The sequence below is a fragment of the Lipophrys pholis genome (genome assembly GCF_963383615.2).
Source record: "Lipophrys pholis genome assembly, chromosome: 2".
Classification (NCBI taxonomy): Eukaryota; Metazoa; Chordata; class Actinopteri; order Blenniiformes; family Blenniidae; genus Lipophrys; species Lipophrys pholis.
In genome coordinates this window covers 10,450,760-10,478,161 of record NC_137636.1, presented here as the reverse complement: position 1 = coordinate 10,478,161, position 27,402 = coordinate 10,450,760, and the positions used below count along the sequence as shown (strand labels likewise).

The following is a 27,402-nucleotide window of genomic DNA, read 5'->3' as shown; positions in this document are numbered from 1 at the left end:
AACAGCTCAACAGCCAACTCACTGAAGAGGAGATAGAAGCTCCTTGACTGTGTAAGTCTTACTGTGATGTTTGAACAGTTTGTTTCAGATGCACTATAACTGCTCGCATCGTATGTGAGTGTCTCTCCTCTTTCAAAGGCAAGATAACCAATCTGCATTTCTCTTAGGTTTGGATGGTTTCGGATTTTAAAAACAGCGCCTGTGTTATAATTAGTGTTTGGTTTGCCCTTTTAAACCATTTAAAACAATTTCTTGTAGCGTCTGCGGTATGAAAGGTAGAAACAAATAATCTTCAGCAGTTGTTACACACCTGTGTAATTTCTTTCCATCTTTCTCACATTTTGCATTCATGTTTTCACACAGAGTCTGAGGCCACGAACGCCATCCTTAATGAAAGTCCTCCATATTCTCCAGAATTAACTGAGCAGTCAGAGGATTCCACTGTTATAAACACCTTCAGTCTCAATACACTGACGAGGGGTTTTACTATAGTGCCTTTGTACAGAGCAGAGTTTTAACATGTACGTACCAAAGCTGCATTCAAGGCAGGGAAAAGCTGCATACTGGCTCATGTGACGGATTATTGCCATACTTAGTGGATAACTTAATGCATCCTATTCTTCTCTCTTACTAATGCAAATTATTCGACCCAGTGTGTGAGAGGTTTGAGAAGCGTGAAAACCTCCAAATTTGTAAGGAATAATACATGTGACACATGAAATTGGCTTTTGCCTTTTTGAAATGCTCTCTCTTCTAAAGTTTGAGAAGAATGGACATAAAAGGAACAAATGGAGTAAAACCACTTAATAGTTCCATGAAAACACATTTATTTTTCAACTGTTCAGGAAATTAAGTTTGAAATGTTAGAAAATTTGAAATTTTGTGCAAAATGGATTAAAAAATGTAATTCTATTTTGAATATACCATTTCTAACTGAGCTCAAACACACTACAGATAACAAGCAACACCAAACAGTGGGCAAGCAAAGAATGCATGGAGCGCTTCAAGCATCTGAAACATTAAACCCAGTATCACTGTTACCACCGTGCCTTTTAATGTAAAAGCCTTGAAATATACTTAGTGTGAGAAAAAGTATGTGAGAAATGAAAGTGTTAGTTTCGTGTGAAATGCCTTAAGTTTCTCTGCCAATACATTTATGCGTTTTGAGTGCAAAACACATATCTATCTATCTATCTATCTATCTATCTATCTATCTATCTATCTATCTATCTATCTATCTATCTATCTATCTATCTATCTATCTATCTATCTATCTATCTATAAATATGAGTCACAAACTATGGATTTAAACTGAAATGTACTCTTTAGTTTAAACTTTATTAACATATAATATGAAGCAAAAAGTGATTTTTTGTTTGTTTTGTCTATCATTAACTTATGGAGACATAACTGTTGTATACATTCTGTCCCTCCTGGCGTTAAAAGACCTGTCGCCAAGCAAAAGAATTAGTGTAGTGTAATTTACTGATTACAATGAACGAGTCATGAGCATTTTCTCCACTTTGGATGCAGAGGCACAACAGTAACACTTGTAGAATTTTATGTGATCCAATAATGCAGCAATAAATACTATTGTAAACTCATAATTGCCTTAAACAGACTGCTTAGCACAACTGATCTGACAATGAGACCAGTGCCTTTTAATTGTCCTTCACAACTCATAAAACTCAGTGTTACCCCTGAAAGTAGGGTGGTGACTGTAAATATTAAGGTCTGAGGACATTGTTAATGGATTCTCTGATGACACATTTCATCCAGGCACGGGCTGTAATTGCTTTTTACATGACAAGTAATAGTGCGAGGGCTTTGGAGACGCTGAAAAAGTCCCTTGAAAATAGAGACCTATGAAATTAAACCTTGGTTTTCAATTTTCACTCCCACAAGAGTTGAGCAATTAAATGGATTTAACCCGGTACTGTATAATAATACATAAATACGTTTAAAAAGGATTCTGAGGTTGCACATTTTCTCTTGGATCATTTTCTTTCATGTGGCAGTGGTGTAACAAATAGCTTCAGATGCAGATGTTTTCACACCCACTCTGTGTGTTTATGCTGCACTTCAAAACCAACGCTGCCAGTTCAGTACACCAACGCACCTGGACCCTTCCAGTAATGTTGATGTGACCTTGGTCGGCAGCGCTTATTGTCCTTCAGTGGCTCGTTTCACACCTGCAGCTTTGGATGATTTAAACCAAAATATATTTAGTACGTGCTTCTGTTTTGGTCTTTGTAAAGAAAGCCTGGATTCTGCGTTGAACATCATCTGAAAAAGTGCCCGCTTGTCTTTGCCCTGAGCCTTTGGAATCATGTGCAAATATGCTTCTGTTTTTCTTTTTTCTTTTTCTTTTTAATTCTTTCATAGATTAGAGCTTTCCAAATTAATTTTCCCTCCCCCCGTCTTTCCCTCTGTCGCTCTCGCTGTCGCCTTTCTCTCTTTGGATTTAGGATAAAGCCTGAATTACACAGCAGAACAGCCCTGGATAGCGGAGACAGAGATTACCCTCCCTGATCTTTCTACAGACAAGAAATGGTTCAGTGTAAAACCCTCCCCGAGGGCCTTGCCACCTCGGTACTGACAGACTGAGCATTAGCATGCATCAGAGAAGAGAAAGAAAATGGTTTTATCCCTTTTGACCCACCACTTGACTCGAGGAAGAGTGGAATCCGGTGAGCCCATGCAGTGGATGTTCGGCCTGTCACCGCGCTGATCTGTGCTCAGGAAGTGAGCGAGGAAACGCGGCTTTGCATGCTGCCATGTCAGAGGCACGCGGGAGTCACTGCCAACAGGTACAGTCTGGAGCCCTTTTCTCAATGACAGGAGGAAAATCAAACGGCTTAACTTCAAAAGCCGTTTGGATCTGTCAGCTTTGGAAGAACATTTGTGCCCGATATAACTGCCCATTATGAATAGTTTAGTTTAGTCAGTGCTGTATTGTAAGTTAAACTGAAAATTCATATGTATGAAGTATTCATATATTTACGTCCTTCATCAAGTATAAATATGGCATCTTGTTGTAATTGTTTTATATGGCAAAAAGTAATGGTTTTTGGGATGTGAAATGCTATTTTGTATTTCAAAATACGAGTAACAAGGAACTGAAAATGTCAATACTTGAAATAGATACAAACAAGTAAAGTGAAAAAAATATGCTTTTCTCTTTTCAACCGCACCAATGAGTGTGTTGTATATTTGAAAGTTTTCACTTTTTCCTAAGCATTTATTTGTGATAACAAAACATTGATCCAAGCAGCAATCAATCAGTTAGTATCTTCAGTGAACAATGTGCCTTAAATGCTATTTTACTTCTTTTGGCTGTCAGTGAATAAGTCAATACTAGAAATTATGTAAATAATGTGTTATCTCATGTTGACCAGTTGTTATCTCTATTTGCATCCAAACTCTGTCAAGACCAGAAATGTGTGCAGTGTGTGGTGTTTGTGGTTTGCTTCTCTTCTCACTTTAACCATAAAACAAGATTAGTAGTGTACACCAGCTGTAGCGTGCCCAGAAAATAAAGAAAAATCCTCCTTCTTTAGAGACTTTCATACCACTTTTTTTTTTTTTAACAATACCACTATATATTTTCGTATAGTTTAAGGAAAATATTCAGTTTGTCAATGTGATCTGTGTGTCTTCAGGTGCTTTGTCTCTTTTGTATATTTTTCATAATCCTTGAGGTGCGCTTCACTCGGTGTACCGTGATGTTTCATGAACAGCCTGTACTCATTTGTACCTTTCTTAAAATGATCATATTATCATTGCCCGCAGCTAAAAATACTTCCTCCTGTTCAACCTCTGTCACAGTGCCATTTCTTATCACGTTTGCTTGTGTATGCAGTGGGACAATCTGCTAAATGTCTCATTCGTATAATCCGCTGCTTCACTGCGTAATTAAGAGGCATGAATAATAAATCGGTATGTGTCATAAATGGAGCTGGTAGTTCATCCACCATGGATGCAGAGAGAGGATGTGTCAGACTTCACTCAGGAGCTGATGTTAAGCAGGACACCCACCTTGCAGGCGGAGGAGGACGATGGGAAAAGAAGGTGGGAGGGAACTGGAAGAGCACGGCTGTTAGGTGGTGGCGAGCCGCAATAGGAGAAAATATGGAGATAGAAATTTAAGCATGACCTATGTGATCTGAAAATTAGAAATTTTAAGGGTAGGCGTCTCTTGCAAATGGGTCAGCGCCTATGGGGAGCAGTGAGAATGGTCTTAGTGTTGGTAGCCATCTTTTACCGGGCTGTGATAAGTAGGTCAGTAAATAAAATGAAAGTGGTTCCCTGGAACATCGTCGGTGGCGACGCTAAACCTGCTGCATGGATGGAAAATCAGGGTTTAGTGTTTGAAAGCCGGAATATTTCAGTAAATCTTGTGACGTGTTGGTAATTTTCTTTGTTTGTTGTTTTAGGAGATAGCCATAAATAAGGAGAACATCAATTAAAATCTTTTCTGCTCTTCTAAACCGGAACGCATTTATGGCAAATGTGATTTTTCACACCTTCAGGATTAGTGACAATATCCTCACGCTGTGTGCCAAATTAGCCCTCTGTTGTGTGCGCCGCCGTCTGCAACATTGCTTTACGTGGCCAGACGCCAGCTGACCTTCCACGAGCAGATGTGGCGATAAAGACGATAAAGATAATGCAAATAACGTCTGTCTTACAAAGATACTGCTACGTCAAGGGCAAAATTTTGTTTGGAGTGTTCTTTTAACACGATGTCTGCTTTGAAAATCATAAAAGGTGAAAGAAAAGTTGTTTTTGTTGCACATCTGTAAAATAACCTTTTTTTTCATGTCATTTACTACTAGTTCATGTTTTGTGATCACACGTACATTTTATCATTCCATATGTTCTTTTTCATGTTCTTCCAGCATCGCTTTATCTTATGCATCTCTTTTTGTTGAAGGATCTTAAAAAGATTGCAAATAGTTTCTTTTTTTTTGACAAGGCAGCAGGTTCATTTGACATCACAGCAGTACATCACAGAGCATTTTTCAGAAAAGTGGGACTCCTGCACACATATTTCAAGCTTATTTATGGTCACTTATTCACACACCTGATCCCAGTTCTCAGCTCATGAAGAATAAATTGAGTGCACAAGAGAATTTTGATTTCAGGTCAAAGCAGAAGACAACTTATTACTGATGCCGTGACACCTGAGATAAATTTATGTGATATACATGTAATTAAATATCTGCAATGTGTTCCAGATTTTTATGGGATCCTTCCATAACAGCATAACGTCACTTTACGTCTGCTTGTGAAAATGAAAGATGAAAGGAAAATATTTAAGTGTGATACTAAACTACATTTTAGTGCAAAAGTAAGCCGTGAAAGAGTAAGGAGGAGTGACAGAGTGATGAGAAAAAAAAATGAGTGAAGAAGAAAGCCAGGGAGGAGAAAAGGAATGAGAAGATTTATTGTGAAACCTGTGCTCCAGTCCTGTCTGATAATCTGGCAGCAGTGGGTGGGTAGACAGCGGGAAAACACTATATTGATGGAACTGTTTACCCCATTCTTAAAGAAGAAGAAGAAGAAGAAGAAGCAGGAAAAAAAAAGCTAGAATACAGAAAACTAGTGTGTAAGCAGGAGAGGTATGTATGTGTGCCCCATTAGACCGGGCCTTCAGCAACCATTAATATCTGAAAATACACATCAAGGAATGTGAAAAGTACCTATGGGGCAGCAGGGTGGCTCAGTTTGGTGCTCGTTGGCGCTGACTGCTCTCATTCTGTCTGAAAATAAGAAGTGAAATGAATGAATAATAGAAATGAAGCACAGTCATGAATAAATGTAGGTTCTTAACCTCACTGTTGAATCCAAGCTGTGAATGTTCAGTCCAATATACCTGTTCTCACCCATAATGACGTAGTATTTTTACACTGAGTGGGTCAACAGCAGCACTTGACCTGAGCCGTACCTGTTGATATGAGAAGAACAGCTTTGCGCTTCAGGCTCTCGTGGTAATTATTTGTATTTTTGCTCGCCTGGGCATAGTCGACAGACAAGTGTTTGTGTGGGAGGGGAAAAAAAAAATAAAAAATCCTGAGTTTACACAAATGACCTCAAAAAGTGTAAGCACACTGCAGACTGGGATGAATGGAAACCGAATAACACTTGGGATTCAAACTTGTGTGTTTGTGATGTGCGCCATCTTTGGGGAAATCGAAGAATACAAGTTCATTAGCTGCGACGGCTGCTCAGATGCTACTGCTGCCAGGCCAGTGGCTCCGTGCAGCTGTGCCTCTCACACAGGTGCTTCAGCCTGATACTGACATGCCGATGTTTGCAGGTATATTATCGACTCATCTTACTTTGGTGCAGTGGTCTCTCGCCTGTGTCTTGGGGAGCTGCTGCCCAGTTTGTTTTAAGATGTCTCCCCGCACCAACACACTTAGCTTAAATGAATGGGCCATCATCAGGCTCTGCGGCAGCCTGATAACAACCCATTTGTTTGAATGAGGTGTGAGGGAGCAGGGAGAAGGGCTGTAACTCCCCAGAACCAGAGTTAAAGACCACTTCTTTAAAGTTAGTAATTATCAACAAGCAGAGAGAACGGGTCGATGAGAACACCATTAGCTTTAGAAGAATTTGGGCTGGAACAAGACACATTTTTTGTGCTTTGTAATGGTGCAATGGTTAAATTTATATGATTTAAAACAAAAAAAAACACCTTGTCCCTCCAGTTGTTAATTTCCTTACATGGACATCACTGTGAGATTCATCATAAAGGGAGATTAAATTTCAGAGGTAATGAATGTGAAAAATGCAATCGCACACACAAAAAATTATTATTTAAAATAATAATCTTGAGTGTTTTTTTTAATCAGTAGTTTCACAGGTAATTGAGTACAGTGTAGGCAATGCAACAGTACTTGTACTTGATCGACAATGTTCTATACATTTTTCCACTACTGAATTATACATGGGCAAGATATTTGGACAGTCAGAAAGTTACTTTCACTTACTTACTCGTGCAGTAATCGTTACTAAAATCGCCAAACTGTTACCATTTATAAATAACTGCAAAACACTAAACTACTAAAGATGCAAATTGCTGGGAGATTTGAAAAGATGTCTATTTCAATTTGTGAATTAATCCCTGTTTAGTCTTCTTCTAAGAATTTTGCAATTCTAAGAAATATATAAACCTGGGCCAATTTGCAACTTTGACTTAAAAAAAAAAATAAAAAAATCATTCATCCATTATAATGAGGCCAATATTAATGATTATCATTTGGCAATCTCACCCCACATTCTATTAAAATAGGTCTTGTGTTCAGATTTTAGCCTGTAAAAATAGTCTTTATATCATGAACGGCTTGAACAATGACACATGGCGATGTCTGCGTCTGCACTGTGATGATTAAAGCTCCTGTCGAAGTTGAGGCCAAACGTTAGGCATCGTCAAGGTCACAGTAATAATTCTGAGTGAAAGCGAAACCTCACCGGGAATTTGAAATTAATCTCTGTATACATTTAAGCAGTGCTCAGCATTATTCTTCTGAGAAGGTCCCAGGAGCTCCTCTTCACTATTCACAGATAAAAGGCTCCAAAGACAACAGTTCATATCATATAAAGCTTTACCTCTGAGTAATTTTTAAGGCACCAAAGAGTATTGTAATTGGACTCACTTCAGTGGAGAAAAACGGCTCCAGTGAAAGCTTTTCAGAAATATCTGCTCAAGCTTGTTTTAAAATGCAAGATTTCATTAATAACACTATTCATTTCTTAGTCTCTCGTCTCCATGTATGAAGGGAACACTATCCTATTACTGTCCAGGTTTTTCAACACCTACTTACCGGTAATGAAAAATGCCAAAGGCAAGGAGGCTGAGTTTCTACAAGGAATAACTTCACTTTGAGTTCCTGACAAAAAAAATCTGAGATTACAGAGCATTGATTTTACTGATGGTGTTTAAGTCTTTATGAAAAATATTTTATCTTCTTATCTTATGGTAAAAACATCCTCTTATCATGATTTAAGAAAATGAGCTTCAAAGGCATGGTAGCATAAACAAATATACAAACAAGATCAAAGCTCATTTAAACTCAAAATACTTATTTGAAGACACAATATTTCTTGGGTTTTTTTTTCCATAGGTTTCACACAGAGACTTATTTTCAGGATTCTTTGGTTTACCAATGGGTCTTTCTTGAGTCGGGTTGAGCAAAAAAAAAAAATAGACAGGTCCACCATGCTTGTGAAATAAAATACTTACTTCCACATTTGCCCTCGCTGCCGCTGAATGACTTTTGTTTTTGTGGTCTTAAAAGATATTTAAATGTAAAAAAAAAAGTTTTTGCAATCTTTCTCTAATAGCTGTGACTTCATAACAGATCCTCTCTCTCAAATTGCGTTTTTTTTCTGCCTTTTTTTCAAATTCTGATTTATTCATTACATTTTCAAATGTTTGATAACTTCTGCCATCGACACGAAGGACTCGATCACAGAAACAATACTGTTTCCAACAATTTGTCTTGTAAACGGGGTCTAATGTAAAAAGCCTCATTGGAATGCTTCTCTTTGCATGCAATGTAATTCACACTGTCATTCTTCAGAGACCCCCTGCAAAATGCACCTAAACTGAATGTGCAATCCATTTGATTGAGCATGCAATGCACTTCATGCCGGCTCTTAGTGAATCAGTCCCCTGGTGTCCAAAAAGGTTAGCACTCAAGAATCTACATGTATGACTAATATGTCTTGGACAACCTCTGCATGTTGACATGTATTCATTAAAGTGTATTTACATGAAAACATGTTTTACTAATGTCATGTGTTTCATTTCCACTGAAGAAAGCCCTCCAGTGAACCTAAAACCTGGTGGTGAGATAATCTTTCATAACTGGTGGATTGAAGCCACAACCATAAAAGCTTCAACCAGACACACAGTCTATTAATAGTAACTCATGTGATCCAGTCAGCCGCTCAGCAGTAACAAGACAATGGTAGTGAGTTGTGCATGAATACGTGCAGCCACCTGGAGTGGCAAATAAATGACTTGGTAAAGATGTCCCAAAAAAAACCAACCTCAGTTCAACAAGACTCTTCACTTTGCTATTTTCTTCAGCACCGATCGTATTGAGGACGGTGAAATCAGCTTCAAGGTACAGATGCTGGTTGCGAAAGGACTGTAAGGTCAGAGCTGAGCCGTAAATCAGGCGTTATCAATTTTCTACACAATCCTTGCTGCAACTCTCGGCTGTAGTCACGACTGCTCACCAAAGCGTGAGATCACAGATTCAAGGTGCCGACGTGAGGGCACGGTGTTGCAGTGTTATGGAGCGAGAGGCTCCGAGATCATGCTGTAAATCCACTAAAACAATCGGATGAAAACCTCCACAAATCTGCTCTGTGAGCCGTTGAAAAAAAGCGAACTAGAGCATCATCAGAAACTCTTGTGCAATCTTTACGCTCATTATTTTATCAAACAAGTGTTTGCTAAAGAATTGGTCAAAGCTCAGAAAACGCAGATTCATGATTAAATATAGAAAATAAACCATATACGTGTTACAGTAAGAACTCACCAATGTCTGAGCAAAAAAAATAAAAATAATGATTTTGGCTGGAGGGGAAAAAAAAAAAAATCCTGTAAAAGCCACTACAAAATATGAGACCCTGGATTACATGTCCCAGCAGGCCTGAGGAGAAAAAAAAAGGTGGTTGCGCTGCTGCCGGCCACTTGAAGCCACTCTGAGCCTCATCGGGGGCAAAACAAAATGTATGGAGGCCAAACTCAAACACAACTGGCATGAAGTTCATTCTAAAATCAATTGCAAGCAGAACGAAAATAAGTACAAACTAATTCGGAATGCTTCCTGGACGGAGACGTGAAGTACCCACATACTTTGAAAAAAAAAAAAAAAAAGACTGGGAATATCCGTGTTAAAAAAAAAAGGTCCAAAAGAGCAACAAACACACGGCTGTAAACAAGCCAACATTTTACTCAGAAGATACACCTAAAGACAAACACAAAGCAAAGAAAAACACTGCTCAGCTATGGCAAGGATGTTGGGTCAAAGTTAAAGTTACCACTTGGTCTATTAGTTTGAACCAATTTTGGCCAAAAACACTTCAGTTTGTCTTCCGGTTCTAGTCCAGGCAAGTTGTACTGGCCTGAAGGTTTGTTTACGGCGTCTCTCATTGTTTAACTACTTGTACTTGTTGCACATATCTGACCTATTTTAGCAGTGCAGTTGCATTCCTGGATCTTTTCTTCACCGAGTAGCACATTATAACAGACTAACTCCATCAGCCTGAGCAATAAAACGGTAATTTCATGTTAAACACCACTGAGGGGAAATCTCGCCAGACGTATTGCACAGACCTTATTTGCAAAGTACACAGTTAATCTCTGAAGAGGATGTTAGAAACCGAACATGTTATTTAAGAGGCTCTGACATGCTGCGATGCCTGCAGCGCGACACGTCTCTAGATGTGGGTGCAGCAGAATTGGCACCGTCATCCGCACTGAGCGCCCAGCCTTCCTCCTTCCTCCTCCTCTGGATAGCTGTCTTCTTACGGAGCAATAATAATCAATATGACATCAAGTTAATCTCCTACAATTAGGTAGAGGAGGACCAGTATAACTTGCCATTTATGAGTAGCCTCAATGCACCTGCCTTACCGTCAGACTGAACACTATAGGTGAATGGTGCCATTAACACAGTTGTTTCAATGACAATTGCACTGAATTTGATCGTGGCAGCCGCTCATATAACTGGTTCAGGGGAGCAGCGGCGACGTTGTAAGTGGTTTGGGAACTACATTAAGCTTATCAAAGCATCCACTGTTGTCATTTGGGAATTAAAACCCAACTCCAAAGCTGAAACAAAGGACGTTAAATACGGTGTGAGAAACGATGGATATAAGGCATCACATTCAAAAGGCAAGAAAAGCTCCTTAAGATACTCACACCTTTGCAGCACAGCTTTAACACAACCACACCAAGGTTTTAAAATAATACGCTGAACACAATAGCAGAGGAAATCGCACCGTTGTCTGGGTAAAAATGAAATAATAATTTCAGGTGAGAGCAAAGGTTGCATCTAATTTCTGATGTTGTTTCACTGTGAGAACAGAAAAATCAAGCAGACACACTTTTAAATACAAATTAATTTGCAATACAGCTTCATAAATTAGAGTCAAACAATCTTGATTATGTGTACATCGGTACAATTTGTTAGAACTAATAAAGTATAACGATGAGCAGATATCATACAATTTAACCAAGATAGAAGGAATGTCTCGATGACACTGTGATTTATTTACAGTATCAGCTTCAATGTTCCCCTTGGTTAGTAATGTCTTGAGTATGAACGTTCGGTTGGAAAATGTATATGTTCAGCGTCTGCAGCATGTCACAGGAGGATTTTTCAGCTCGACAAATTGTTCCCCAGCAAATTTGAGCCAAAGAACCAATTTTCAACTGCTGGCGAGTACTTTCCTCTCTCAACCGCTGACCAGACATGCATGACATATGTGAAACAAACTTCACTTTTCTCTGCACCAAAAGCCTGTCTGCGACACACCGGCAGGATGCAGGTAGAAGCAATTTGATTCTTCCTCACCAGTAGCTCCAGCAGCTATCAGCCTCCATCCAGGCCTGCGATAGTGAAGGAGGATTGAGTTTGAAAGATGATAATAGACTCCCGAGGAAACTTATCTATTTCTAAAGAAGAAAGGAGGATGATTTCTCCTACTTGCCCCCCACTTTCACCTGCCCACCTCTCTTTTTTTTCACCATTTCTTTGAGCCGTGGCTTTACAAGTCAATTTCCCAATTGAAATATACCAATTAAATGGTTACTGAGCACTGAGGTAGCTATTCAAGTTGAAGTGCAGCAAATGTCTCAAGTTCCTTCTTGTTATTGGTGAATTGTGTGACATGGAGTACAAACCTAGTGGGACACAAGGATTTAAAGCTCAAATTGAGGCACTGTGTAACCCCCCCCCCCCCCGCCTCCAAAAGAAAAACCCATATTTGTTTGTATACAGAAAAGATTTCCCAAATGGTGAAGGTAAAGAATAACAGACATTTTAATTTGAACTTGTACAAATAATGAAAATGCACGATTTATGAAGAGCATTAAAAGAAGTAGCAACTGTACTGCGTGGTGTGATATACGGAAGCAAACTATTGCTTAGATATCTACAGATCATAAATGGAGTTTGCAGTTCCACATTTAAATTAATAGCAACATTTTACAACAATTGCTGTAGTTAATTTTAACATAGTCTCTCTTAAATAAATCATTGTTAGTGTGTTGAATACCAGGTAAGTGAAACAAACAAAAAAAGTCATCATATTCTTTTGTATAAAAAAAAAGTCTTGTATTTTCCACACGATCCACAGTGTTTGTCCCTGTTGTGTCCTGCACTGTGTGGAAGAGGATTTCATTGATAAATTGAGGCTCGTTTCATTCATTTTCACTTTCATTTTTGAATGATTAAGCTTGAAATCAAGTCCTGAAGTTCCATGCTGCAACAAAAGGCAGCCGTTACCAGGCCAGGGCCAGATGTAAACAGGGCAATACCAGGACCCAGATGGCTCCTGTCAATCTGAAGCTCCAGGATCTGCCCACTACTTTGGAATCTTCGGCAGGTGGGTGGTGGTGATGATGATGATGATGATGATGTTTGTGATCACCGGTCACATCTGGACTCACTGGGGAGAGAGCAGAAACCAACATGCCAGTTAGAAATATGATTATTTTCAATCCAGCATCATGGGAGATGTAATAGTGTCTGCCGCGTTAAGAGCAGCCAGTAAATCTACTGGGGGCATCCAGTGTTTACAAAGGATGAATGGTAGCAGCACAGGTGCATCTACAACCAGCTCAACAAGCCTCTATTTCAACATTCATTGCAAAGAAAGAGGAGGCAGGTTATTTTCCCATTTTGGAAGCTTTGGGTTTGGATATGTTCTGCACATCGAATTAAGATGACATACCTACAGCGCAGAGGCATTAGTTTAGCAATGGCTTTAGTCTCTGTATGGGAATTTGATGATACAACCAAAATGTGAAATTGCCAGGGTTATACTTAAAATTGAAAAACTATGTCAGATCAGTTGTTTTGAATTTATGATGTAATTTCTCCCTTTCGGGGGGATTTTCCTGTGCATTTAACTCATCCCATTCATAGTTTCACCTTTCGCTCTTCATAGTAGGCGCAGTGGGCTGTTCCCAAACCGGTAACCCGTCAGCAGTGGATTTTCTGCTTCCAATCACAAGCTCGCTTCTTTAAAGCTCTATTTCACGAACACTACTTGAAAAAAAAAATCCTCCTACACAGCAGTCGATGCCACAACAGGCAATCAAGCAATCATAGCAGGCGATCACTGGTCAAGATGAGAGGTCGAGACCCCGCCATCTTTACTCTCAAAACTGGTGCTTTTGAGCATTTCTACTAAATTGTAGTGTATATATTGTAATACTGTAATCTGTAAAATTATCAAAAAAAGAGGACTAACTGACGACAACATGCTCAACCTTATTTACGCCCACTGAAATTATGAAATCAAGTGAAACTGCATCGTCAATCCTGAATGCTCCAGAAATTCCCAAGATCTTCTAAATGTGTGAAAACACGTGTGAAACTGCACAATGTGTCACGCATCTGTATGAGCTGCAATACATGAGAGAACCCGAGGAACCATTAGGGGAGTTTGTTGATTTTTCCACTCCCCTATTTATAGTAAAGCTGATGCAACTATCGGGCACCGCGAGTCCCCATCCGATCTCCCCGAGGTGCAGCAGAGAGCATCTTGTGTGCTCCTTTGTGATCAACAGCCATCAGTGTGTTCATGCCGAGGTCTGGAAGCTGATCGCGCACACAGGTATTACACACTTCACTATTAAAAATAGTTTGAACCATCAGGTGGATTACCAGAATATAGTTTTCCTCCCCTGAGCAGAGCTTCTAATTTCGCATATATTTTTCTGTAATTCGCTTTCAGGAAAGTGTGACATTTAACAATGAACATACTGACAGATGTGACATTATTTTTAAACTGACGTTAGAGCTTTGGAACTACTCACAAGTGAGTGGTGCACGCTTTAAAGGATCCATTGGCAGCTTTTAAAATATGTATTGTTTTTGCTATCTAACATTTTGAAATAGTCACGAAACTTAATCTATTGATTTGTGTCCCGGGACGAGTATCTTCTATCCCAGACTTCTTTGGTTCACAGTCGGTAAAGCAACATGGTGTCAGAATGTTTGACTGATAAACAGTGTTTGTTTCACTTTAACTCCTTATGATATGTCTGTTACTGTAGAAAATTGTGATCTAAATAAGATGTGGGGTTGTTTTTAATGTGATAATTTTCCTATATTATGCATATTTCCTATGTTATGTTATCTCTGGCAAGCTATGACAAAAACAAACATGCAAAACAAAGCATTTGGACTAGAATTGGAACATTATTGTTGAAATATTTTGTTTTGCATCTTTTGTTTTTCTTTGGCAGGTTTCTGTTTTGCATGTTTCTTTTCTTTTCAGGATTACATTTGTACAACATTGTATTATTAGATAACTATTTGAATGTCTCCTTTCTTTTCCAGACCTACGGTAGTATAATATTGTCTTGTTTCCAGGGCTAAATATTTGTATGTGTCATTATTTATTTATTTTTTATTATGCACATTTTTTTTGTATTCATTTGTTGTGTGCTTTTAAATGAAAGTATGCTTCTTCCATAACATATATGGTGTGTGGTTCAATCAATATCAACTGGTTCTACAATTTGTCTTCATGACCTCTGAAGAGTTGACACCTGTCTTTAGGGGACACTTGCCCTTGGATTTTAGGGCGTCCCTACATCAGAGGTTTGACGAGATACACATAAAAAAAAATGGGGTAAAAAAAAGAGTTAGTGGGAGATTGACAGCAAATGATAATGTACTTGGTTTCTCCATTAACCTTTAGAAAAGCAGACTACAATTCCACATTTGGTAACAAAACGTTTTGTTTAATGTCTGCCGTCTATGTCTCTCCCCTGATGGACAAACAACCTGTCCAGGGTTTACACAACCTTCACCACAAGTCAACCGGTATCGGCTCCATCCCTGCTGGGATGCTGAGTTAGATAAAGTGGTGCAGAAGATGGATGCAGACTAATGTTGATCGAGTTCATTCATATTTCCATCTTAGGAAAAGGATGTAATGCACCTTTCCATTTTCAGAAATTGATACAGAAATCAAACTTTCTTCTGCAAACGTTTTAACTGAGACAACCTTCCTTTCAGGTAACATTTCTGTCAAATCACATCACACTGTTTCTTCAAACAATTGTGAGAATAGACCGTAACCTATTTTTCCATTCATTCCATATTTTAGTTCAAAATGACCCACTGTCACCCTGCTCACACAGCGCCCCAACCCCATGACCCCCTGTGCTTACATGACTCAGTGTGGGCTGTTTCAAATTGCCCCGAGGGCATAAATAAAGTATTTTGAATCTTGAAAGTGTTTATTTCATGTTGTTATGTTGTTCCCCAGCATTTGTTTGCTGATGATGGCAGTCTTGACATATTACATTCTTTCATTGTTGGTTTGTGTCATAGGTCTCTGTTGTATAATCTTTGTGGGAACCGATCTCAACATTGTACATTTGAAATGTTGATCAATTGAGGAAAGACTGCATGAAGAGACATTTGTGACAACGTCATATGTCACAGATTCTTATTGTAAGATAGGCTGGACCTCGCTCTGAGACAGAACGAGGAGCACCACTTGGTGCTCGCTTTCTGAGCAGAGTTTGCATGTTCTCGCTGTGCATGCATTGGTTTTCCATATCCCTCCCGTAGTCCAGAGACATGAGAGGTTAATTGATCACTTAAAAATAGCCCATTAATGTGTGTGAGGGTGTGTGTGTATGTGTTTGTGTGTGTGTGTGTGTGTGTGTGTGTGTGTGTGTGTGTGTGTGTGTGTGTGTGTGTGTGTGTGTGTGTGTGTGTGTGTGTGTGTGTGTGTGTGTGTGTGTGTGTGTGTGTGTGTGTGATGGACTACTTTCTCTCTTAGTCAGCTGGGACTGGCTCTAGTACTCCACGACCCTGAATTTGATCAAATAATACAGAAGATGGATGGATGTGCTATTTTTTTCACCTTCAATATACATTTTATTTGGCTACTTTATTAGATGCTCTTGAAACATTTAATGTGATCTGTATTGTGGGATGTTTTTAATGTTCTACCTGTGAAAAAATGTACAGCTCTCAATACACTGCAATTCAGCTCAGCAGTGAAAATAACCTAAAATAAGCAAACAGTTAAAATGTAACTCCTTGAACAACCTCGATCAAAACAGAATATCATTTGTAAATAAAGAATCTCTTGCAGAGCGGTTGTACAAGATTGTATCGTACAAGTGAACCCAACGTAGTATCCAGTAAGATTAAATTGAAAAGAAACGTGTGAGAGTCACGAAAACAGTTTAGGTGCTAGACATAAAGTAAATAAGAAAGTGTGGTAAATCGGAAAAACAACTCTCTTGCACAGGTTTCCCCTCTTAACTTTCACATTATATGATTGTCTGAACTTGAGCTCGACCCCTCCGTGTGTCTACACCTTTGAAATTACACCTTAACCAATATCAATTCAGACAACTGCAGCAGGCCAGCCGTCAACATCCATCTTGCTGTTTACATCTCTTTGGAGGCCTTAAGTGTTGAGGGGTCGGGGATACTTGTGTGTCCCTTGCCGGGTGAAGAAGAGCATCCTCTTTACCCTGTTAATGTTACTTCAGGATGCCTTAGACTCCATCCCGGTTCATCCCCACAGGGAAGGAGCAATGCCAAAGCTCAATAGATGACCAGCTTCTTTAAGACTTTCAAGTTTCTCACTTAGGCCCGGAGGTCATAAGTCTGTCGTGGGCAGGATTAGTCTAACCCACACCCTTTCAAAGTCTGTAAAGGCTGTGCTATCAAAGTTTATCTTACTAACAGAAAAATAAGGCCAGCTGCGGAGGCTATTTGTACTCTGTGGGTTCAATTCCAGTTTTTATGGTTGCAGCAGAAATAGTCTGTAATTCCTTTTCCCATATCAGAATCCACAACAATTATGTGCTCTTCAAAATGAAATCTATGATCTAATGGCTCTAATTGAATGTAATTTATTTCAACAATACATTATGACACAATAAGTTACAGTTGTTTAATTCAATTAAAATCTATGCATTTTATGAGGCTTTTAAATTATTTCTAAATGACAGAAAATGCACAAATCAAATCAAATCAAACTTTATTTATATAGCACTTTTCATACAAGGTTGTAGCACAAAGTGCTTCACTTACTATAAAAAGAAAAATAAACACACACACCACCACACTCAACTGCCCGCATCAAAATATAGAAAAATCGATGGCACTGATGATCCAGGAGAGAAAACACCATCCTCGGGGGCCGACCACATCGAGAGGAGCCACAGCCTACAGCTATGGGGGGGCCCCGCCACAGCAGACCGCCCCGACCCAGCCGGTCAGGAGCCCACACCACGGTCAGTGAACCACAGTGCAGAGCACCCCCCCCCCCACACACACACACACACACGCAGACCAGACTCAACTCCCGATGCGGAGGGCACCCATGAGGAGACACTGGGGTAAAATAAATAAGAATCAATAAATTAAAATAAAAGAAATTGAGCTAAAACATTGGCTACATCAAAAAGATAAGAAAAATAAAAAAGTCAATAAAACAACCAAAAAATTCTAAATAAATAGGAGCTTATAAAATGAATTGATAAATGAAATAAAAATAAATTAAGCTAAAACATTGACTACATTAGAAAAAAGAATAATAATAAAAAAAAGTAAGCAAAATATTCAACTAATTAAAAGCTAAATTTAAAAAAAGTGGGTTTTGAGCCTGCTTTTATAAACACCAACAGTCTCTGATAATTACTGGTTACACCTGTGTTTAACATAAGGGAACACATATAAAGTTTTATGAATGCTTACAATTGTCTGAAAGTAACTGCTTATTGATTCACTGCCTAGGATTCCCCAGGACAGCCATTTGGAGGAAGACACCTCACAGATAGTCACTTTACCCAAGAGCATTAAACTTCCACACCTGAATCAATTCTTCTTATTGAGGCTTCAAGGTTTCTAACACATTAACGAGCTGCAGACAGAATGACAAAATGTCTTCCTGATGAATAAAGTTGTGCAACCCTGTTCCTGCAGAGTGAGCACCAGAGAGCTCATGGAGAGGCTGGAAAAAAAGGCAACAATAACAACGGAAATCTGCTTTGTCTTTTTAAACAAAAGTATTTAACAGTATTGGGATGAAAGAATAAAAAAAAAAACCATGATTCTCAGTTCTATAGGGCATCTATGAAAATAATTTTTATATTCAATGTATATATGTTGCATATAGTACTGAGGTAGTTTTAGAAAAGTTATGAGGAATTTGAGAGAATCCATTTCGCCACTTTATAAATTAAAAGAATAAATATACCAAAACATTTATGCTTCTGCTTTGCCTTCCACATTGTCATTAGTAGACCTCAGATCCTATCATAAAGTGAATTCCATTATTTGTCATATGAAGCATCATATTTCACAACAAATGAGCGTTACATATGTTTGATGATGAACGGATGATGTGATGCACCTTCCTGACTACACCCCTGAGCAGTTGGAGGTTAAGGACATTTCTTTCAATAACCCAGAGTGGCGAGTGGTCCAATCTGCAAACTTCCAGTCACAACTGAAGCCACCACTTTCCAGAACCTCATCTTGTCCAACTGATTCATTCGACGTCTTGTTTAAAGGTTGAACACAGCAACGGAAACAACCTTTTAAACACGACCCGACCAACTAACATCAGAATCAGGAAAATCCTGCAAGAACAAAGCTGCTCGGCAGATGCAGGAATTTAGAGTCTTTATTCATCAGGAGCAGAATCAGGATGTCGGCTGATTCCCTCCTCCGGGGAGGAGGGAAGATTAGAGAGAATAGAAAACAAAATGCCAAACTTTACCATATTGTTTGTTTTCTGTTGGCAACTGATCATTGTCACCTGTTGCTTTTATTTACTTTCTCACGCTCAGCACATGGATATTACTGTAACCATGACAACACACATTTGTCAACCCTAACAAGGTAGTTGTTATTACCCAGTGAAGTAATTAATTTGGAGAACACTGACAAAAGAAGTTATCGTGCCAGCGTTCTTGCTTCAAACTTAAATCTCTCTTAGTTAGATTGTACTTTTACATACTCTATGTTTGTATTGTCATTTCATATATACAATGTTGAAGAGTGGCTGTTTTCCTTTATTCTGATGTTCCTTGTCATGGAAGTTATATGTCACATTCATTCTAAAAGCAACATTATATGGGAAAAAAAAACTATCTCTAAAAAGTTTAGGACGAAAAGCTGTTCATGATAACATGATATGTTATAGAATACATCTACTTCACAAGACTGAATGTGATTGTTCAAAAAAAAAAATGTCCCTGGGAAAAAATCAAAGTAGTTTAACATTAGATAATCAAAGGGTTGAGATTTACAAAAGTTGGGGAAAAAAGAAAAGGAAAATCATACTTTTACTGCCTGATTAAGAATTATTATCATTTTTTTCCCAAATAATGTCTTGGGAGTAATAAAAAAACAAAAGACGTGAGCACAAATACCAGGTAACGAATTGACATTTCTTCATTTAGCACGGACATACTCAGTTACAAACAGACAAATACATGCCACTTAATAGCCCATATGCACATACACGATATTGACTGACTGCACTGCAGCTATTAATACCTTCATCATCACGGCTGGGCCTTCTGGCTATAAATGGGTTCTTTCTATGAATGATAATGAAGGTCCAAGCAAGGCAGCATATTAGCCCTCTAAATGCACAACTCCTTCCCCAATGGAGAATATAACAGCCGTGCTTCTCTTGGAGTGTTTCAAGCTGTAGCAAAAGGCCATAAAGAGCTATAATGGTGTATTTTTTTTTTTTTGTTTTTTTTTTAGGATCCAAGCTGAGCTGACTTGGGAAATTTTCTATTGAAAATGCTCCTGTAATGACATGTTTTAGTAAACTCTCAGCAGGAGGATGCTGGAAAAGGTGCTGAGGCTGGAGAGAGACATAGGTCAGAGAGAGGCTTACATCTGAAGTGAAATCAATACGAGCTGATTCCTGAGGACGTGGCCCAACAATGATCGATACCATGCTAATTGCAACAGGGAAAAAAATATATACCAGCAACTGTAGTCTTAGAAAATACCTCCTTGTGTGTTAAGAGGGTCAGTCTTCATAATTTCATGTCTCCAGTATATGTTTCAGTATTCAGTAACCATGTTATTATGAATAATTCATTTTCACCAAACTTTGTTGCAGCTTATTTTCATTCAATTTCCTAATTCTAACAAATCCAAAGTATCACCTCAGCTGAAAAAACGGTCACCTCAGCTATCACTTCCCGATATTTGAAGTTCTTGCTGAAAACACCAGTAACAAGTAAATTACAAGAGTCATTACACAAAGAAGTGCCGACGAAGTGACACGACAGCAGCAGGTTCACATTAGGTGAGAATGTAGCATTTAATATGTTGTTGCCTGCGAGAAGGTGTTGGGGCTGTTTTGGGGTGAGCGACCTGCTTCCAGCTCCGTCTCCCCTTCAGTGAAGCATCATCCAAAGCGGTCTTCACTGGCCTTCCTAGAACTGTATCAGAGAGCTCCAGCTGATTCACAATGCTGCTTCTCAAGTCCTCACAAAGACCAAGGGAATCGACCGCATCGCTTCAGTGTTTAGATCTTTGCACTGGCTTCCTGTCACTCAAGAGAACTGACCTGAAACTACTTGCATCTGGTCCACAAAGCCTTGAATGGTTCAATTCCATTAAAAATGTCTCATCTTCTTTTCAAACCTCTCAGGATCAATTTCAATGTCAGAGCCAAATAAGAAAAAGCTGCTTGTAGTTTATTTTAGGCAAACATATTGAACTAAAATTGCAAAGACCGCTCCAACTTCAAGCACTTTCAAAAGGAGGTTGAGGACTTTTCTGTGAGCTGCTGCCTTTCAGTGAAGCAAACTCTCCTTTAATGCTGGACTATTTTATGATTTCTTTATATTGCTATATTTCACTGTTTATAATAGTGACATTTTATCCTTCAATGTTGTCATTGTCATTTCTAGGTATTGTTCTCCAATTTTTCTACTGATGTTTATTGATGAGATACATGTATGAATAAAGTTGCCTTGTTTATAGTGATCCTCATACATTACGCATCGCAAGAGAAGATGCAAGGAGACTTGAGAGACAATCTTCACCACCAAATTTTCAGTGCATTTTAAATTGACATGAAAGAGCAGTCATAAAGTATTAATGTAGGGAATGTTTTCGCCTCCTTTTATGAAGTTGGCCAGATGTTAGTAATCCACTGTGTGCCAGTAAAGTAATCAGACTAATTGCCACTTATTGCCATTTGGCAATCATGCCATTTAAAGAGTGTTTATTCACCAACATGCCAAGTTTGAACTTGAATCAAGAAGGGTTCGTGGCTGTTTTCTGCTCCAATCTTTGATACGAGATGATGTAACTCTGTATGAAAAAGCTTCAGCTGGTGTTTTTTTGTTTTCACAACCAACAATTCAAGTTGAAATCGAGCTAAGACACTTCAGCTGGCTGTCGACTCTTGTCTGGGTTAGAGGCTGTGCCTCTATTTAACCACATTGATTTCTGTGTTATTTGACAGTGTTATTAGACCGCCTGCTGCCAGAAATAAACCTGGGAATTGAAACAGAGAGGTCCTTGAATCATCTTTTCAGCCTGTTGTGAACACGTACACTTCGACAGACTACAGAAGCATTTTTTTTAAAGAAACACAAGCAACAGCCAAATATTCCATTGTCTAATACTTTCCCCCCCTAAATGTCGCCATAAGCTGACTAAAGGAGATTTCTGGGTAAAATATGACCATGTATAAAGATCCAATATAAAAAAAGTGTGACAACTTTTTCTTCATGTAAACATTCCTGTATTAGTAGCAGAGAACTCAACATGCGCTCTCTCCTGTATGAAACTTGAAACACAGGTGTCTCTGTTTTAAAAGTGTGTTGACACAAATTGCACGTCTTGGTTTGTTTTGGGAATGTGCCACTTTGTCTCGAGGTGGAAAAAAAAAACTTAAGCTGCAGCCAACCACCCATTTTGTAAATTCATATTATGCCAATGGTATTTAGTTTTTTTCAAATTTAACTCAGATAACAGTAAAATGTGTGAAGAACATGTGAATGCTACTGCTTCACGGAACTGAAGAGCATGGGGTGGGGGTGGGGGGGTGTGTGTGTGTGTGTGTGGGGGGGGGATGTTATGGTGCAACTGTTTGATAAACCAGGTCACATATTGCTAACACGTCGTCGAGAGGCAGCTGCTGTTGATAATGATTCATGATGGTAAGAAAACTTGTCTGCTTATGATATTCATTCCAATGTATATTCTTCTGTTAATCTTTTGACATGCTAATTTTAAAAATATGCGAGGAATAAAGAAAACGCACTGAATACAGAAGAGGCTATATGTTTTCAAAACTCAAAGGTTGTGTTATTAACATTTTCATTTGAGTCAGAGATGAGAAGCAAAGGCAAAGTGTGTGTTCACAAATAAACTGATTGCTGAGGCTATTATAGCTGTGGTGTATTTTTGGACTACAAAATCTTTTCAAATTCACAGACACTAAGTTTGCAATAAAATGACTTTGTAGCTGGTTTATTTTCTGTGTGGCTGTATCTAAGTAACTTTTTAAGCCTCCCACTTTTGTTTTTAAACATATAACGGTCAATATATTGTGACGAATTATGACAGAAATTGTGATTGTTAGATATTTTCTTAGTAGCAATAATGCTTCCTGGAAATAAATCTGATACATTTGGAAATCCTGTCAATTTTCCCTAATAAAAGGTGCCACATTTACAATTAGGTTTCATTTATAGGATGAGTATTTGAGCTGTACCCATAAAAAAAAAAAAAAAAAGATATAAATCTGTGGATACTATTTTGGTTGAGTTTCACTGATAAGATGACATCTTATCAAAGTCTGAAGAAAGAAAGCATAATGACAATGTCAAAATGTATTTATCTATCTAGAATCTCAGTAGTGTATGTGAACCACATACAGCTTCACCAGCCTGGTATTTCCTTCTCATGCTGGTCACACACTGCTGCGGGATGGCTTCCCATTCGGCAACCAGCATTTGCCAGCCAATGCGGTTGTGTTGGTCAGTCTGGCCCCAACAGCACGCTGAAGCTGATCCAACAAGTATTCAATGGGATTGAGTTAACGGGGGGATGGTGGGCTGTGGGGGTACGCGAAGCGCACGACAAGAGTCAATAGCAACAGCAAAGGAAGCTCTTTGACCTTCACTAAGACGACTTTGCTTCTTTTTATGTCTGCCAGATGCACGATCCTTTCACAAATGACATAATTTGACTGTCTGAGAGACATCTTGGTAAAAAGTATCGCTAAATACTACAGTTTTAGAATTTACGCTCAACACTAACAGTGTTGTGGCCCTTTGTAATGACAGAGCATATATGTCTCCCAGCCAGAGTTTCCACTTTATACTTTTATCTTGGCAATGACAAATGGTGATAGATTTGACCATCTGCATTGTACACATCTAACCAGTGACATTCCATCCACATAATATGTTTGATGGGTTTCTGTTTAGGGGTTTCTGTCCTTTTTTTTGACAAATATGTATGTAAAGTAGTTAAAAATTTAAATGGCGTGCGGTTTATTGCCAAGAAGAATTGTTATAACAAATAAATATTATACCAAATGCTGTATTTATTACTTTTTGTTAAAGTTTACAACCTCCCAGTGATATTTTCTGCAGCAAACTTTGTTTATTTAAACATCTATGTAAATTCTGTCAGCAATGTCATCATTTCATTACCAACTTAGTAATGACTCCTTGTTATTCATGCATCTCTGCTATGAGTCATGATTATATTGCACATTAGTTCCGTTATCTGACAACAGAAAAAGAAAAAAATGTGAAACTGAGAACAAGTGTATCATGAATTCAGCTGCATTAAAACACAGAAGAGGATATCACAGAGAGGAGCCCGGCTCAGATCGATAATGCCTCCCACTCTCAGGTTTGTCTTGTCTCTTAGCTGCTTCTGTCTCTCTAATTGCAAATGAGAAAAGCTACTTCGGTTGCAAATATATTATGACATCAGTAACATATTCAAAGGAACACTAAATATTTTGCTTACTGTTACTTGGCAAATGCATTTATGTACATCGGCAAGAGAACTTCAGGCTGCAGAAGAACAATAAGCGCTTGTGAAAATACTTCCGCTGCGTAAAGTAGAGCGGGAGAAAAAAGGTCTGGCATGGGGAACACATGTGACACAGAAGCTGTCAGACAGGGATCATTACTCTTTGAATTGCTTTGGCATAGAGGCTCCATTTGCTCGATAACCTTTTTCACTGGGTCGTACATGCACAGACTCGCACTGGCCAGAACGGTGGCGAAAAACCTCCAGCAGACTTTACAGAGTTGTGCGACGCAAATGTTTGCTTTGGACCTTGAAAGTAAAGGCTGTTTTAAGTGAACATAACTAGCCAGACAAAATATTAGAAACACTTTCCATGAAATAATCACACAATACATTACACACACACACACACACACACACACACACACACACACACACACACACACACACACACACACACACACACACACACACAACTGGAAATCAGCAATTTGAAAACAAGTCACAAGTTAAATAAACACCTTTATTAAACAGCTTCGACAAAACCATGGTGTGATGTAACACATGGTGCATAATGTGTCTCTGAAGAACGTTTAGTTTATTTTTGAGTCCGAATTGATTTACATCATGAATACTTCCAACAAACTTAATTAAAAAGATACTATGCTACAATATTGACTTTCTAGATGACATAGTGCTTGTTTCTTTGGTTCAGTGCTTGAGGAATCTCCTGTTAGTGCAGTGACGGGTTTGTATGTAGACCACAACAAACTAACTCGCTCTCCAAACAGCCATCCTCATGCTACTTTCAAACTACTCCGCCATCGCTGACAATCTTCAGCACAAGTCGATGAGGATGTTACGTGAAGCCTTAGGTTATTTTTTTATGTTTATACCTGTAAAATGGCCACGTAGTGGAGAAGTGGTTAGTACCCTTAGATCCCATTCAGACTGAGCCTGAAGGCATTTCAGTGTGAAGTTTGCATATTTTCTCTGTGTAGGCATAGGTTTTCCCACGTTTCCTCGCACAAGTCCAAAAATGTGCAATGTTCTTTAAAATGTATAATATGCAACGTGTTCTTGATAATATATGGATATGATTCAAATTTAGGTCGTTACAAACTATACATCTCTCAGGCCAAATTACACTAAGTGAAGGTCTCCTCTATTTTGTATTACAAGATATTAGAAAGATATTAAAAGAAAAAAAAGGCTCCACAAAAAAATGTTTTATCTTCCAAATCGCTAAAGAAAAACTGTGAATTAGACAGAAATAATAAATTAACTTCACTTCTATTGATTGTTCTCACAAGTAGTCTCAAGGGACTTATAACATCATAATCACCCAATTCATCCTCACACGCCAGTGTTGATGGTGCTGCCATGCAAGGAGGAAACTCAAACCGCCAACCTCTAGGTCAGTGAATGACCAACAGCCTTTTATTTCACACTTTACCAAAGCTTAACTGTACAACACACTGATACACCCATTTAAGTTATAGTTGGGTGAGGGGCTGAGAGGGGCTCTTCATTTGAGTGTTTCACGTTTGTTCTGAAATATGTGGTTGGTTTTAAAACAACTTCTGGAACATTCCCGGTGATATTAACTGCGTGATGTTAAGGCGTGTTGACGCAGCTCAATTTGTAAACTGTCATCCACAGTGTTCAGGAGTTTACCTGACACAACCTCCACTGTGTTGTTGTCTTCTCCATTTATCTTTTTCATGAAGGCGTTTTCACGAAAGGAAAAATAAGAAAAAGAAAAAAGCCTTATTTCTGAAACCAGCTGCCATCATTTGATACAAACACAGAAAAATGGCCTGTGCCCAAAGAAAATGTCCCCAATCTTGTCTATCACACCAGAGAGCAGGATGCGGATGCGTGCTGTGCAGATGCTCGTGTTGTGGTTGAGCCGCTGGTGTGGCTGAACATTTCCCCTGACTGAGCTTCACATCATCAGTCGTACTCTGAAAACCCAACAGCCTTGCAGGAAACGCCTCTGTTCACGCCCTCCGTGCATTTGCAATGGATGGCTTGGAAAAGAAACGAGTTAATTAGCCTTTTCACACTGTGAAACCCACAGACAAGCCCATTTTCAGTTCACGTGCATGCTCTGCGACTGTTCGGTTAACCCATTCCTAATGAATTACACATGTCAGCCCATTTCATGTATGGCATGTGGAGCATTATAACATGTGCAGATTTCTAGCCAGTTGTTTGTTTTTTTGTTCTTTTCACCCCCACAATTGTTTTGTTTACAGAAGAATGAGATCAACTAAGGGGAGAAGCTAAATGAAGAGAAACCACCTGGGACCTCTTGGAGAGAAGGTTGAGTGCTCCCATTCTCAAACAGAACAATTGAATATAGCTCTGCGCCAGAGATGGCATCCCCCTTCAATTAGATTCATACACCCACAGAAAATGAAATACATTAACTCTTTAACTACAAAAAAAAATATTATATAATTTAGATTTTTGAAATTTTATTCATGTACATCATCTGTAGAATTACAGTGGGGAGTGAACAGCCAGTTTACGACTGATCCATGGTGAACTGAAGCCCGCACTTCCCCCATATTGTTTCTGTTAACATTGACAATGCTGAAATGTTCCCTTCATACATTTTTCATCGGCCACGTGTCCTCACTATATGAGAAGTCGCGCGTTGGTAGTTGGCATCTCGATCAGTGCATTGAAGAAGCAGAATCAGTTCCAAATCAGGGGGCACTCGCACTATAAAAACCACCTCTGCATTTTACAGCACCTACAACATAAGATAAACTGCATACATTTTCAGGCGAAATGAATGTTTTTTTATTTATTTTTAACGGTCACAGGTTTCTTCTTGTTATCCAAACCTTATCATGCCATACCTGCTCCTCCTATGGTGAGTTGATTTTTCCAACTCTTTGGTCCAGACTGAAATGTCTTGTGAACTATTTGATGGGTCTGCTATGGATTGATGGGTGGAGATTTTAGGTGTTATGAGGGTTGGTCTTTCAACTCACACCAACCCTGTGAGTTTACCTCCAGCCTCGACCTGAGAATGCCTTTTGTGGCTTCAGCTATTAGATGGCCTGAGCTTTTCTTTTTCCTTTTTGTGTTTGAAAATCTTGAGTTT

General features: G+C 38.8%; 1 protein-coding gene across 1 annotated transcript in view; it reads right to left on the bottom strand.

The window, feature by feature from the left end:
* Nucleotides 1-11,118: 11,118 nt before the first annotated feature.
* gpc5a (glypican 5a) overlaps nt 11,119-27,402 on the bottom strand; it is a 139,554-nt gene continuing 123,270 nt past the window's right edge. Inside the window, exon 9 of the mRNA XM_080491254.1 lies at nt 11,119-12,699. Within this exon, the coding sequence (XP_080347380.1) occupies nt 12,533-12,699 (167 nt within the window). The 3' untranslated portion in view covers nt 11,119-12,532. The remainder of the gene's footprint in view (nt 12,700-27,402) is intronic.